At 38.0% G+C, this 17172-nt stretch overlaps 1 protein-coding gene across 1 annotated transcript in view; it reads right to left on the bottom strand.

Moving 5' to 3' along the window:
- Nucleotides 1-7549: 7549 nt before the first annotated feature.
- LOC145986857 (uncharacterized) overlaps nucleotides 7550-17172 on the bottom strand; it is a 158558-nt gene continuing 148935 nt past the window's right edge. Inside the window, exon 5 of the mRNA XM_083121329.1 lies at nucleotides 7550-8972. Within this exon, the coding sequence (XP_082977455.1) occupies nucleotides 7848-8972 (1125 nt within the window). The 3' untranslated portion in view covers nucleotides 7550-7847. The remainder of the gene's footprint in view (nucleotides 8973-17172) is intronic.

Raw genomic sequence — 17172 nt, 5'->3', positions numbered from 1 at the left:
TCCACAGACTTCCCATCAAGTGATAATGTATTTTCTACAAAGTACGATTTTCGGTCAACCATCAGAACATATGTTGCCAAATAATATTAAATTGTGCTATCTTGACTTATTTATATTAATATTTTGTCTTATTTTGTTATTTTTATTTTTGTTCTTTTTTGTTCTTTTCATTGTTACTGATTTCAGTGTAAAATGGCTACGTGCTGTATCTGAAATTTTCTCAATAACTACATGTCTAGAATATATGAATCCCCGCCGAAGCTGTTCTAGGGCTCTCAAAGGATCTAATCACTCATTAACTTTTTAAACTTGAGCTCAAAGGTATGCAGTATGAACTTGACACACACAACTCCTTGGCCTAACCTATTTCCCTCATGACCAATTGTACCCTGTATAACTCCTTTACATTTTATAGGGGCTGATAAGGAACTTTTGACTCACCCTGTCCATAGAGTACTACTTTTGATGTTAAGTATTGCCTAAAAATTGTTGGTTAAGTACTTAAGTTATGACTTGCATTCTTCATTTAATGTTAAGCAATACTTACGTCGTGACTTGTGCCCTATTTTTATAACATAACCCTGTTATAATGTTATATATAAATTTGCAATTTAATGTTTCTTAAATTAATATTTATTTTATGGCTCCTGACTCTTCCGTGACTTTCTGCATACCTTTGAGCTCAAGTACATAAAAAAAAGTTTTCAATCACTTTCAGGGTCATGGAGCAAGGTCGGCTGTGATGCGTACATTCTAGGCATGTTATCCTTCTGGAAAAATTAAAAGCGCATGGGGCACGGCCGAATATGTCGCTTGGATCCCAAATTTCCTGTGGGGTGTTTTTACGTCTATTGGCATCCAACTGCAGAGTGGCTTGCTAAATTTTCGCGTTTTGGGAATTTTGGACCAGGCTACAGTAACATCCTGCTTTGAGACTGTGTGCGAGACCATTGGAAAACCTAGGATTATCTCAAATAACACGCAAGGTCAATACCACTGGCGTAAGTTTTCTTCTATCGCAAGAAGAGGGGTCTCCCTTATCACACAACGCGAGGACAACCTCGCGTTCTGACGTCACCGGGGAATAATTTCATTCTTAGGCTAAATGCCTTAAGTTGTTAGGTTAGGCTTGTTAGGTTTAGTCCTTTTAGCATAAATAGTACATTTATAGTGTATTTATGTTAAGGGAACCCAACATAACAACGTAGGCATTCCTCGTCTGACGTCAGAACGCAAGGTTGTACTCGCGTTGTGTGATAAGGGAGACCCCAAGAAGATAAGCTTAAACACGGTTCATGAAACTAGAGTGCGCGTCAAATCTCCTGCATATGTCCTTGAAAGGCTGAACAGCACCAGCGAATCACAGACGTGCGGCGTTGCCTATTTCCGTGAAAAGGCGTTTCGCTCAACCACGCTGTCTCTTTTCCGTGTGAGATTTCGACATGGCACCGCTGCAGTGCGCTGCTATTGGCTATCGCCATATGCAGGAGACTTGACGCGCACTTTAGTGGGTCTCTAACACGGCCAAACAATAGGACGTACAATCAACACCAAAATCAACTAACACAATATCAAGCAAACGTTTAAGTCTATGATACGTAATTTAAAATTTATCCACATTAGAAGAAAGCTGCTGGAGCTGTCCTTCTGTATCTATACACAAATGATTATTTTTAAGAAAGTTACCGATCTTCTTGGCTACGTTCCCCGGTTCCCTAAATTACGTTACTATCCTGTCCGGAGCGATTCGGATTTGTTTTCTCCTGGAAAGAAAAATATTCCTCACATAGAACTCGAAATGAATGAAATCATGGTTCATGCATTTTTGGTGGATCAATTGACACAGTTAAACAGGAGCGGCTCAAGATGAAATTTTTACCTGGGCGAGATGGATTGTTGGTGCCCCCTAAAGTCCACCTACCTTTCTACTCTGGTCCTTCTACTTTCAACCTTCCTCCAACAATATCATGACCATGTTATATATTTACAGTTTTAATGAAGAAAAATAATAGCCTTCTTTTTAAAATACTTGAAGTGTTTCTGTTATAGAACACGTTTATGGTAGGGTTTATTTATTACCTACATAATGACATCAAAAGAACAGTAATAGCTTAAATTGCTACATGATATTGAAATATACTTATTTTATACAGCAGTGACTTCAATTAATTCTTGTCTACACCAAATCAAACTCTTTTAAGAAACAAATAGCTATGCTTATGCAATCAAAAATAAAGTTTTGGCATTGCTCAAGGCGGACGTATACCACCGAGAAGAAGCCATTTTAACTCTGTTTCGTATTGAACACAGCCGTCTCACCCATGCTGCAAGGGTTGGATCCTCCACGAGTTAGGTGGCAGTACAGCCTCATGTTGAACCTTGTCCACGTAAATAAAGAATTTGAATTTGAAAGTGTCGTGTCCGTAATGTCATTTTAAATGTTCCGCATATTCTTATTGAATGTGTGTATGTTTTACATTTTGAGATAAGAATTTAAATATTTCCAAATGTTAATCATCCATGTTAGGAGATGATGATAGTATTTTAATCAATGTTTTTAGCTTTATTGAAAAGATCGGTCCTTTTACACTGTTTCTGAGGACGTTTTCGACTAGCCTTACCTTTTTAATGTATTGTGTTTATCCTGTGCATGTACCGTTACAACCTGCAGTTTTAACCTTACTCTAGGAGCTCTTTCCACTCCTATTTTAAGCTTAAGGAAAGGGTTTCAGATAAGAGTTGTCTTCCTCGTATACTTTGAAGGGTGCAAAATGGTCATACATGCCAACGAATCAAAAAAATTTACCTCCTTCTTTCACTCGTTTTAAGAGTCACAACCACAAGAACTTGACAAATATGAAGAACATGACCATTAAATATGAGCAGGACTGCTGAATAATCCCCCTTTTCTGACATATTGGAAATGCAAATAGTTTGAATTAGGTTTTCCACTCAATTTTGTCCAGTGCAGACGTTTCAGTTGTAATCTCTCATGGAAAGTCTTATTTTCCTGTAGTTTACGGTTATTACAAGCATAAGAAAACCGTTTTTCTTTCATCAGAAGGATGAAGGGAGCGCGTGTTCTCCTGAAACGTCACAAAGAAAAACTGTTTTCTTATGCTTGTAATAACCGTAAACTACAGGAAAATAATTCTACAATGCAAGCAATGCGTACATACAAGAAAAAATATTATGGAAAGTCTTACTTGATTCACTTATTTCAAATATAAAATGCTGAAAAATGCAGAGATACTAGTGAAAACCATGCGTCATATTGCAACGACAGCAGGGACTATACCTCATAAAGCCATATTATTATATTGCAGGTACTACAAGGTTCCACTATGATAAATAAAGTGTACACAACATCTACAATTTTAAATTTATTTAGGGGTAAGAAAATCTACCTGAAATTAAAATATATTGGAAACTTTAAATGTAGGCTTATTTTTTTAAAAAAACTCGATCCCTATGTCTTATTAATTTCCCAGGATACAGTAATATGGCTTAGAATTTAAAGAGCATTTGGAAAAATATTTAAGGATTGTAATTATTTCTGACATTTATCGTGCATTAAATCATTTTTTTGGCCAAAGCTGAAATTAAATAGTTATTAAGGACATGCAAATATAATTTGTTAATAGTATAGTTTTATGTTTTAGCACGTTAAAGCACGGCAGTACGTTGATGTTTCACTGAGAAGTCTGTTTATCCATAATAAATTTAAATGAATTTACTGATTTACTTATGAGGCTGACAGATCGTGCTATCTACTTTTGTCGACAATGACTATGCAGCTGCTCAATGCTAATATTGTAGAATGTAAATTACAGATATTTTTTTTAATAATCAAAAGTATATTGTATGAAAATTAACTTTTATAAAGTAGCTAATGAAAATATTTAAACGAAAACATTTGTTGCCTAAACGTACGTATAGAAATGTTTCACAAAGTTAATTTTTTTATTTACATATATATAATCAATTCCTAACTCCAATTAAATGGAATTTATCCTGTAATATAAATGGTGTGCAATATAATCAAGCATACAATTTACAAACCAGTGTGCTGCTTTACTTTACCCTGTTCTTTTAAAATTTTACGTATGTTCATGTTATCACAGTTAATATTTTATTAGTGTACAAAAACTGAAATAAAAATATAATCTGCTCTGGCAGTAAACTATAAGTTTTTGTCGAACACATGATATAACACAATATCTTGTGTTATTAACAAACAGTATTTATTACAACAAATTAATTATCATAATTGGCAATATTATGTTTTTTAGGTATCTTTCAATTGTAGCCTTCATTCTTACACACATAAGTACTTGTAACACAATTAAAATGATTTTCAAGTCATCATTGATCCCTCAAAACTGGACGAATGATCGTGTGCAGTATATTTACCAAATCATTTTAACAATGATATAAATTTAATTTCTTAATGACCAGTACTTATAAAAATAGAAACAATATAAAACATTGCACTAATTTACTTCTGATAAAAGATACACCATATCTTGAAGAAAGTGTAGTGTTTAAAGCAAATGTAGAAATTATGAAGAAAGAGAAAATTCAACTTACATATTAGCACAATATAAGTTCACAACCTATCAAAACGATCAGCGTGCCAGATTCAAATATTTTGAACAAAAGCAAATGTTTTAAAATTTATACTACCCAATTTTATGTTACTCGTTTGTAATCATTTGTTTGCCTATAATTACGTCTACTTTAACGTACGTGAATTCATGGTTAAATTGCTAAATATAAAATATAGAATTGTTACTATGAGACAGCATTTCGTTTAATTATGGCATAACTGTTTTATGTTTAACAATTTTTATTTTCGACCACTTGACTTCTTACCGTCATTCTTAGCTTCTCTTAAAGAGAATTGTCGATAGGTTCTGAAAATATACTGGACTAACTGTACTTGCTACGAGTGAATGATAGTCTGTCAGTAAACCAAAAAATATCTTCAGTGTTCATTGTCGATGAAGTATGAGATCTGACTTCCGTTTTGGCCAAGCCGATGCCAAACAATAGTTTACAGACATGTGACATTATATAAGCGCACATAGAAAACGTCAAAGACAAAAAGCTCCTTCGTTCCATTGTCGTTTTGTAGAGAAAGAAACTTGTGGTGAAAGTTGTGTATAGTTCTCTTTTTGTGGACACGAAGAAATCTGCAGAAGGATAGGTCAAGTCTTGTAAACACCAATTTTTTCTTCTAGCTTCTCTCGACGATCTCTCTTGCACATACACACTCACACACATACACACACTAACGCATTGTTTTAAAGTAAATGTTCCAAGTACTTTGGATTTTCATCACTCAGACATTTTTGACGATTCTTTCATCTTTCATAAAACTTGAAAAAAAATCTGAAGTACGGAATTGTTACGCTACACAATACTAAAACACATAATTTTATCCTGCAGCATAGTTTTTCCTAGTAGTTCTTTCTTGACTACTCGCTGTTCTAGTACAAAAGTTTGGCTATAAGTGAATATGGGTGATATCCGAATACAACATTACAAGTACAAATATGGTTCAAATACACTGGAACTACAGAAAAACGGCTTAATTTTGAATTCCTCCTTCTAAGCCTCAAATTCAACCACTCACTCGATATGAAAGTATGTTCTACAAACTGTTAATGTAGGAGGAACAAGAATTGAAGAATTGTGGTTTCATTGGCACTATTCTTTTTTGAAGTTGTACACTTTTCAAAATTGGGATGTTTTCAAAAGTCATCTCTGCTTAGCGATAGCAATAATTAATAGTGTTTTTTTCTTTTTATGTTTGATCTTTTACCGGCCTGATAAAAGTATGTGAGCATTCTGGAGATAAATTGTTACCTATTTTGTCATTATCTGCTTCATTCGCTGCTGTACCAGCTGATAATTTAGGGTAAATATACACAATATTTTATAACAAAGAAACAATAACATATTTGTCTGACAATAATTGAGCACTATACCGAGCTGATTTCATCTGACAAACATACCTTTTGACTCACTGCTCAAAAGCCTACAGGAATTTGTTTTTGATTTTTACAGGCAAATTAAAGGCAGCTCTGAACAAAACTGCACAATTACAGTTCTCGACAATATTGAGTTATCGAGTTTAATGAGTATGAAACAGTAACACAAATAGCTGGATAGATTGGTGAAGAATTAGCATAGCTTACAGGTTTTGCATGTCACCACGGGATTCAGTACGAACAACAGAGATGTTTGTTTTCGAGGGCGGAGACTTATCTGGCCATACGGATTTCAACTTATATTATTTTTCCCGTAACTACGAACAGTCTGTCTGGCAACTGATGAAGGGAGAAATATACCTAGTGCTTAGCAATAGTGTCAGATCATACTTTACTACTGATTGGATACAATTTAGAAAATTTAGGAAAATATTATTTTTACATGAAGGTATTTTATGCCAGTTCTTTGCTTTTGTTTATCATATCTTTGTTGATAAGTTTATGATTGAAGAATCATAATTTGAAGAACTATATAAATGTCAAAAATATTTTTCCACTTTTATAAAACAGGGTGGAGTAATTCTCTTCCACGAATCTACAAATGCATTTTTTTTAGTGAATTAGCAATGATAATATAATCGTATATTATTAACTGTAGCCGAAATTTTACTCTTAAGTTTTCGTGATTATTTTCAAGGAATGACATATTAATGTTTAGAGTGTAATGTGTTTAATTTTTAAACCCGACGGTTTTGAATCGTAGACCTGAAACTTATCAACCACTAGTCGTATCTTTTCGCTAATGTTGTTGTTACTATGTAACTAATTACATACCGGTTCTAATCGCTTCTAATGCAATAATGTTTGAGGAAACGCAGAGTTATTTTCATGATAATGAAGCCGGATGTGTTCCTTTGGAACTCGGCACATAATAATATTTAGTCTGTATTTACGTATGGAAATATGTAGCATTGTCAATCTTAGATTTTAAACTTATTTCACAGTGAAAACTTTTTTGTCATTATCTTGCGAACTTCTTTCGTCCTAGTTTGATTTGCAAGTTGTAACCCTACGCATGAACTATTAGCTATCATTTTTTCCCACGATCTATACCTTGAGCAAGAAACAAACAATGCATGCAACATAAATGCACAAGGATTTGCGAAGATTTTGTCTCCGCATTAGTCTCGTACTTGTTGTATGGTTATCAACAGACACTGTAAGAATCACACCATGTTCCCTTCATTTATTCTAAATGGTCTCTTCTGTGTGTTTTACGGATTGAAAGATTGACTTTTTAAAGTTTGAGTGGAAATGTACTTCGTGTATTTTCCACCGTAATCTCCAATGAAGCTTTGGCTCTATCACAATACGCTCCGAAAGGTTTGGTGAGTATGGTTGATTATTGGAACAATATATATTCCACTGTTCATATGCTCTTAGAGCATATAGTGTAAAATGGAAGTATGAAAGAAGTTTGTACACTAGTGAAGATAGTCAAATGTTAATTGTTTTCCTTAAACAGCATAATCGTTACTTCTTCAAAAACTCGCAAAATTGGACCCCTTTAATGATAAGAATACGAAAATGTACTGCTACTCTTTTTTTGTTATCATCTTTGCCAAAAACCATCCTTAAGGTATTTTCTAAGTGTGTTTTATATTAAAGAAGTGTACAAACATGAACGATGAATATGTGGGAAAACTTGATAGGGTGGGTTAAGCGCTCTTAAGACAAAGTTGAAGCAGGGTAAGGGGAGGTTTAGAAAATAACTTTCAGGACTGTCTTGGCACTTATTCGACAGAACAGCACACGCACTTCGGATGAGGTTCTTGGTGTTCTGGTACTAACTTACTCGTCAGTCTGATCTGCCGAAACAAAGGCCTTGTTTTCGTGTTCTTCCGATTCGGCAGAGTCTGCAGTGTCCATGGGGTGTTCCTCTAAAGGTGACGCTTCGTTGCACAATTTCTCGAACTTTGTAGGAGGGGGCTTCTTCTCTAGGATGCTTTTGGTTGATTGTTTCAGTTGCGTGCACAACTCTGGAGGGATTAACGGCAGGGACGCCCTCTTGGCGGCCTTGTCGGGCAGCGTCTGCGCTTGGGGTTGCTCCACGGTGGTCGAGTTGACGTTATTGTTGCCGTTGTCGTCGCCATTATTATTGCTGCTGCTGCTGTAGTTATTGTTGGTCACGCCGGGGTCGCCGGCGAGTCGCGGAGGCAGGCTGGTGGTGCGACAGTGGCTGGGGACGAACCCGTTTCCGCTCTCTCCGCTGCTGCCGTTGAAGACGTTGTGGCTGTCGTCGCTAGGCGAGGAGGAGCTACCGATGCCGCTGGTCCCTGATTTGCTGCCGGATGTCGTCGTGTCTCCGTTGACGACCGAGTCCACCCGAGGTTGAGGGTGCGGGTTGTTTTTGGTCGACGGAAGGTTCGTGGAAACTCGGCGGTCCGGTTCGGTTGTCGATCGGCCAGCGCTTTCGCTACCCCCTGCTTCGCCCTCTCCTCTTCCACCCTCTCGGTTCTCCCTCGGAGACGCCTCTGGTTTCCTCACCGCGGATACGACCTCGTTCGTGTGGCAACCTTCCTCGCAGGAGTACCCGGAGTAATCGGCGTATCCGAACTGACCCGACATGTACCCGACCTGGTTCCCGTACCGGTAGCTGGGATTGTTGGACCCGGCCGAAGACACGCTGAGATCTGATTGGGACAGCCCGGTGTTCCCCGCGCCTTGGTCCTCGTTCGCGTCGTCCTCTTCCGAATCCTCCTCTTCCACCGGCTCCAGATCGTCGTCGTCGACGACCACGTTGTCGTCGTCGTCCGCGTGCTGGAACTCCTCCGGTGGTTCGTGGATCTGCGCCTGGTTCTGGAGTTCGACTTCCGGGCACTCGTAGTCGACGTTGTCCGGGAACCTCTCCGCCACTTTCAACATGACGTCCTCCGACGAGGCCTGCTGGGAAGATTCAGCAGCTTCTACGGCATCCTGGAAGTAGAGGAATTAGCAGATTCATTACTGGGGAAACGATTTCTAGTTCCGTGCCTATTATCTTTGCTACGTCATAGACGTAGAGATCTTTGCGTTTCATGTACACAGCACTCATCCACTGAAATTCTATAGAACATAAAACGCCTAAGGGGTGTAAGATACACAAAGACACCCCAATGTCTCTTCCACATAGTACACCCAATGGCAACACGATTAAGCCTTGTTTCCATCAAAACAAAGAACAACACTAAATGTGCTGACCATTGCAGTCTGTATTTCAGTAATAGAACACTTTGCACGTTACCTTTCAACCTTCTATCAGGGCCTTCTTCACACTCAGAACAAAACGTAAACCTTTAGATGATCTAATATCTTTAGATTTTAGTTTGGGGAAACCATGATGGAGGGTTGAAACGTTATTTTACTGAAATACAGATAGCCTTGGTAAGCATATTTAGTGATTTTTCCTTTACTGTATTTATCAGAATAGCGGCTTTGAGGTAGGGACTCACAGCCAGTATAATCCTCTGTGTTGTATCGTCCCTATATGTTCGTGATTGTCCCTTCATCAATCTCATCCTATCATGATTCATCCTCATCTTCGCTATTAGCCAAAAGTTACAGAAATCAATCAAGAACTCCTAAATGAATCATATATTCCTGTAAATGCCTAAAAGCCCTGTTTGTAACTGAAAAAGCGCCTTTGAAATAGTTTTGTAAATTTTAAAATAACTTTTATTAATATTGATTCTTAAGGCTTTCAATAATAGATCATTGAGATCAAGAACCCAGGCGATCAAAGGCACCATAGGTGTAGCACACCAAACAAAATTATAGTTGACGTTACTTCAAAAAATGACTATAATTTACTTTCATAATTACGTCATTTCTGAGAAGATATAACTCGTAGAAGTGTTGCATTCACAAACCGCAAGCGGGCTGTTCTATTCTTACTGATGTAATTATCTAAAATTAGCATTGTATTTTCCTTAAATTATAATAAGCTTCATATGTTGAAATTAGAAAATGTAATGGTAAGAAATTTTCAAGTAAACCCCTTATATTTAGAAAAACTACGTCACACAAAACTTGTAGCAACAAATACACCCCAGACACATGCATAGAGATAAATACGTGTAAATTATTTCTCTTTTTCAGGAAGTTATAATGTTCAGGAAAATAACTATTAAGTAATTTCGTTGCTTGTTACCTGAAAAGAAAAATTCTTATAGGTACTCGAAGGAAATACTGTAACTGTGTTACAAGTAATTCATGACTTCCTTTACACTATTACTACAAACAAAAATCGTAAACCCTCCTATTTCACATTGGGGCCTCCCCGATGGCGCAGTGGTAGCGTCGTCGCCTTGTAATCAAGGGGTCACGGGTTCGATACCCGGTGGAGGCACATAGTGGTTCGGATGGCAATTTAAACTGTGGGTACAGTCCCAATTAGCCTTACTATGCATACAGTGGACTTAAAATACCAAATCAACCAAATCGTATTTCACTTCAGGGTCATTCTATGTTAATTCGTCCAGTGATGAATTGAAATGACACCCAACGACTCAGACTTCAACAAAAGTTTGTATACCTGTAGCTTTGACCTAGTTAAGAAACCAATCATTTTTTTCTTCTCTGGGCCTTATACCTTTACAGTTACAGGAGGTCTGAGTTTTCAGGATTTGCTTTCATATGTAGCTCCCACCTCATTGCAAGAGCGTAGTACATTGATAAAAAAAATATATTTCAGCATGCAATGTTCATAGCTACGTGAAATTTTATCTGTTAGCCAATCAAGGTGTATAGATTGAAAGAAAAATTGTTCGAAGACTTATATGTTGTTTTCATTATTGCAAATAATTATTTTACATAAACAAAACACTTTGCCTACTGCAAAAAAACATCCAATTGCAGATATTAATATTTTGGTCAAACGCGGTCCTCTGGACTTGTCTGTATTTATGTTTCACTAATCCATTAATTATGTTCTAACAAGTTATGAAAAAAAGGTTGTGATTTTTTAATGGGTTATGTATAAAATCGAAGCTAATTCATGAAAAACGCTAATGGCGAACTAGTCATTAAACCGGCCTGCATGGGTTTGGATGACTGGCAGATGACTGTTGTCTCTGAATAATTTCAGCATGCTGATTCCAAAAATGAAATTCATTTTTGCCCATCACGTCTAATTTTTTCCCCAGAAAATACAAATATATTGACTGCCTTAATTGCACAATAAAATATGTAGTTCCATCATTTCCTCAGTAGATGGCTCTGTTTAAATGATGGTAAAATATTGGTTTTCTAGAGATCAAATCCTTCAATTTTGAACTATAAGTGCACACAGAATAGTGAGCATTTAATCAACCTTCTATATTCTCAAGACACATTGATATGAAAATTGTAAACTTTGATTACATTAGTTCCATTTTCAAAATCCCTCATAAAACTTTCCTTTACAAAATGTCTAAAATTCAAAGTTATAATGTAGTGGGGTGATGGAAGAATGACGTGGAGAGAAATCCTGATCTAGGGATAAATCCTGACGTCATAGGAAGAAATTTATGTCATCAGCATTCAAAATTCTTCCAGAATCACCTATTGGTTTGTAAACAACCGAAATTTCCCTTGTTTAAATGTATTTTGTCACGTCTGTAATAGGTGTAATGGAATGGCGAATACGAGAATTTTGTCCTGACGTGATGAGGGAAAATGGATGTAATTTCCGTGATCAGCATTCAAAATACTAGTACTTCCAGAATCATCTATTGATTTGAAATCATCCGAGTTTTTTTAAAAAATTCAGGGTTCTGTATCGTTGTGGTCTTTCGACGGTCCACAATTCCCGTATTTTATTAAAGGAATCGCTCTTCACTCCCTTTGCTCTCGTTGGGAACTGGAGAGGGTGAGAACCCCAGGGATACTGCACATTTAAGATGAACGCTTGATAAACAGCAGCTTAAGTTAGCAATTTCTCAAATATTACATAATTCATAAAGGCCATTCCGCCAAATAGGGAACAACGACTAATGCAATAAACTAAAAGCTCAGAGAAGCACGGAGATGATAGTGGCGTAGGGTTACTCCCCCCCCTGTGGTGTAGGGGTGAATTTTTATTTTCACAGAGCGTTCCCTGTCTGTGTCTCCCAAGGGTGCATGAATTCCAGATTCATATTTCTTTGATCCGTTTTCTCGAAGAGTGAAATGTTGAATTTCATGCTATATGTCTTACTTTCAAATCAAAGGAATTGACAAAATAGAATAATGTTTATGTATGTATCGATTTGAGATGTATTTAGAAGCAAAGTAGGTGTTCATAAGCAACTATTTCATTCAATTAGAATACAGAACAATAACCTCTATAAAACCGAAGAGACGGCATAATCCTTTCAAGATATTAATATTGACATTAAAAGAATAATCATTGACAGTAGAACAGGGTTCAAAAGATAAAATGTGTTAACATTTAAAAACACAATGGACCCTACAAAGCCCACAATCCCATAGAAAACGCAACATTTCATACTCCATACTCTTGTGGAATATTAACATTTTCTAACGCCAATTTTATAATTTAAAAATATTATTTGATTGTGTATGTTCATTTTTCTAATTTTCCTCTAAAAACCATAATGGTGAGGGGGAAGTTCGAAAACTGAGCATATAAAATCAAATAATAATTAAAGAATTGTAATATTGGCATCAAAGTGTGAGCGAATATCCAGTTCAAGATGTCAGTAAGTTTCAATATTTCACAAGAATACGAAATAAAAAAGTATCACGTTGTTTACAGCATATTGGGTCTCATCCCGCCATCGTGATTGAATCAATACAACATAATATTATATAACGTTAAACATAGTAATGATAATAATAACTACTACAACATGTAAATGTTAAATAACTTTCGCTCTACTATATACAAATTATTCATCTAAATTTCTCATGAAGTCTACTTGGTTGATGGATGTTATTAATTGATTTGCCTTTCTTCACTATTCAGTCACTTTTTGATAATAATGAGGATGAAAGGGAATAAGCCGAAATGGGTGAAAAGACAATCCAAACACACGGATCAGACACAATACGGGCTCACATAAGATTGTATTGGCTGTGAGTCCAGACACAAGAGCCTCCTTAGTCTGCAAAATGCAGTCTAGGGTGGAAGAAAAGAGATGTTAAATGGAAGAGAGGATGCCTTTTGGAAGGGCTATTTTGGAGGCTGAGGGGTTGGCTTCAACCCATACTCGTCCACCTTGTGGCGGTTGCATGCACTGGAGAATGATTCTTTTAACTTTCTAGCTTTTATGATTATCCTAAGTTTGGATATAACCACAGATAAGTTAATAGGCAGATATTTACCAGGGTTTCGGAGCGGAGTGCGGAGCGTACTAAAGGAGCGCTCCGGAGCGACTTCGAAGCGTCATTTCTACTCCGCTCCTCGCTCCGGAGCGGAGCGTGGTACGACAGCACTCCGATCCGGAGCGGAGTGGTTCGATTTCTTGAGAGACACGCTCCGCTCCGGAGCGGAGTGGTTCGGCTTTTTGAGTAGCACGCCCCGATCCGGAGCGGAGCGTGATATAACAGCACTCCGCTCCGGAGCGGAGTGGTTCAGCTTTTTGAGACGTACGCTCCGATCCGGAGCGGAGCGTGATACAACAGCACTCCGCTCCGGAGCGGAGTGGTTCGGATTTCTGGGACACACGCTCCGATCCGGAGCGGAGCGTGATACAGCAGTACTCCGCTCCGGAGCGGAGTGGAGCAGGTTTTTTAGACGCACGCTCCGATCCGGAGCGGAGCGTGAAACAACAGCACTCCGCTCCGGATCCGTGGGGTGGTTCAAAACCCGGCATGGGCTAGTATAGGGTCAACGAAGTTAGTAATAAGTTTGTTTTATACACTTGTATGTTGAATTGTACCTTCTGCAAATATGCTGTATAAAGAAACAAACTGCCAGAGTACTAAGTGAGGCGAGTGTACAATCTTTGTGTGTATCGTTCATCAATTTAATCATAACATCGATCATCCCCATTTTCGCGATTAGCCAAAAGCGACAAAGAAGAGAAGTAAAATGAACTAAATCAATCAATCAATCATGCAAATTAAACATTGGTAAAACAATACAAGAATGTTGTTTTGGCTCAATAGAGAGAGAGAGAGAGAGAGAGAGAGAGAGAGAGAGAGAGAGAGAGAGAGAGGAGAGAGAGAGAGAGAGAGAGGAAAGGAGAGAGAGAGAGAGAGAGCTATAGTACGTAAATTGTTCATTTGATATAAGTTGAAATATGAATTACGTAAATAGTATTTCTGTATTGAGATGAACTATTTTGTATTGTGACTCTTAGATATACGAGTTTGAATGTTATGTGTTGAATGGGTTACGAATAATTTCAAGCAATCAGTTTTTCTGCTTTGCGGATTTGTCCGACCCACCTCCCCCATACAACAGACAGCTTCGTTTTGTGCCGTATTCCGTGTTCCTTGCAGGTGACTCAGTGCAATCGGCTAGCGCATTGGTCTTGTGCCCGTTTCAAGAGGGAAGGAGAGTGAAACTGGCGCATAGCTTGTGTGTGTGTGCTTTTTCGGGGTTGATAACTTCGTTCGCTGCGCTGTACACTCAAAATCGAATAAAACGCCCCCCCTTACGGTTATGCAACCCGGAATTTTATATCATCTAGTTTCGCCAGGAATATCAGCTCGCGAGAAGCGTAGTGTTTCCAACTCTTGAATCTAGCCACAGATTCACGCGACCGGGTGGAGATCTTGCTTTCCTCTTGATTTGATTTTAACGGACAAGAAGTTTATTTTGAGAATGTCTCTGGTAATAATAACAAGTGTTATTAACATTTATGCTTGAGTTTTTTATTATTCTTTTACCACTTCCGAACGAATATGTGAAGATTTTTTTTTTCATTTTGCAATAACGCTTTCGGCATTTTTCCTTCAGAGTTATTCTTTTTGTTTTTAAATTTTTGGCGACATCTGATTTGGAAAAAGTTCCACGAAGTTTGTTTTAAGTGTAAATGCATCTGGACATACAGTGTAGAGTGGGATTCGAACAACAAATATGAGCTTCCGTCGCGAATCGAACCAGCGCTCCTTTCATTATGTTTTCTTTCCACGTTTATTACAATTTGCTTCCTTCAGCCTACTTCCGATTGTCGTATATTTCAATTCGTATTCCCGTTTTTTTTTCATTTGCATTGTTCGAGCAGTGATAACTTTCTCTCTTAATCTGGTTATTCGAATACTTTTATACTTAATTTTTTTTTCTTTTCTCGATTTTCCCTTCGCACTCATTACAGATTTTGGTATCGCGCTTTTCCATATTTTCAGTAATTTAATTCTTTGACTATTTTTAATTTGCCCTTAGTCCGAATCAAGAAAATATGTTGGGAAATGTTTCCCGTGTAAATCTTATTGTATGGTGGTGTAAAATTGATGCCAGCTTTTTCTTGCGATAAGGGTTTTGAAAGTGCAAGGGTCTCATTTATTAACCATGCTGGGAAGGGGAGGGGGCGGAGGGGTGCCAGAAACCTTCCAGTCGGAATATGCCTGAAACGAAAAGTATAGATCGACCAAAACGAAAAAAATCCTTGGGACGAAAAGTACCCGCGCAGATCTCCCTTCTTCCCTTCAGTTCGGGCCATAAGGAAGCATGGTCCACTCTCCCCCGCCCCTCCTCGCGGGAGTACGGTGCACAGGAGTCGTGGGTCTGCGCAGGTTGTTTTGCTTGTGGTTCCACTCTTCCATCAACAGGTGCGTGCTGAGAAGGCTATTCTATCTGCGAGTGAGGGGGAGGGGGTGACGAGCAACACTGCCACAGCGAGTCGCTGTAAATGATTTCATTGTCTGTGCTGGGTGAAACCGGTTCTTGGTGCTCCTACACTTTTCCGATACATTTCTGCCAGCCTTTCTAGCGAAGTGAGGTCATATGTTCCAGATTCGAACTCTGGTCAGGCATGAATGTATCACTGAGTTTGTCCCGCCACAATTTTATAAATTGATAATTCATCCGTATTATCGCGATTAACTCAAGAGGCAGAAGAGTGATGTAAAATAACCGAAATAGAAATTGATGCATTTGTGCCTGGTGCTAGTGTAACGACGAAGTTAACTCTTTATAAATGATGCAATAGGTAGCCCTTGAGCTCAAATACACTTATACCTTGCCACAAAAAAATCTAACTTATCGCTGATCTCTTACTACATTTGGAATACAGCCAAGAGCGATGTAAAGCAATGCAATTACATTGTGAATGTTTCACATCCTATAGTCTTTCTTTTTCTCGTAGCGGGGACGGGGGTTCATTCATTACAAATATCTAGGAATGGATTTAGCAGCAATCCGTGATATATTTAAATATCATAACATGCTGCGTAGCCAGGGTTCTTGGGTCCTAGCCTCTGATAATGAGTTTTTCTTTTTCGTTGTTTCTTCAATCTTCATCAATTTCCCTGAAGCATCATTCATCCTCTGTCGCCATTGGCTATATGTAAAAATTGACATAAAATTAGTAAATTTTGAAAAGAAAACACAAGGATCTGCTTTTCTCATAGCTCGCCAAACATGCACATTTATGTATTTTATGCTTTCAGCGCTATCATTATTCTTGGCAGGCAATGGAATTGAAGCAACTCTCACAACTAACGTAAACTACATATCACTCAGGCATGACAATTCTCGCGGGCAAAGTGGATTTTTTTGGCACATGGTAGCACAATAACTATCTTCTGGCCTAGATTTAAATCCGTAATTTTTATTCCAGTTGAGTGATTGACTCACAATTTTGCCATTGAAGGTTTGGGTTGTATTTGGGTTATACGTATTGTGTTTTTGGTGCGCTAGAAAAAAGCAATCCCAAAGGTTCGCACTGAACAGAAAATTGTGTGCTTTTCCTCTCTCTCTCTCTCTCTCTCTCTCTCTTCCAACTCCGTCCCTCTCTCTCACCCCAAGTCCCCACTATTTAGGTAAACTGTTGTTAGAAACATATTTTCCGAAGAATATCCACATTGAAAATAATATTCCCCAATTGTTTTGATAGGGCATTTCTATTGCTCCGAACGAATTATCTCCGTAAGAGGACTAGGGCCTCCCCTATGGCGCAATCGTAGAGTCGTCACCTTTAATCAAGGGGTCCCGGGTTCGATACCCGGTGGAGGAACATAGTGGTTCGGAACCCACTATAAACTGTAG

This window comes from Lepisma saccharinum, chromosome 4 (genome assembly GCF_977018435.1).
Source record: "Lepisma saccharinum chromosome 4, izLepSacc3.1, whole genome shotgun sequence".
Lineage (NCBI taxonomy): Eukaryota > Metazoa > Arthropoda > Insecta > Zygentoma > Lepismatidae > Lepisma > Lepisma saccharinum.
This window is presented reverse-complemented; position numbering and strand designations above follow the sequence as displayed.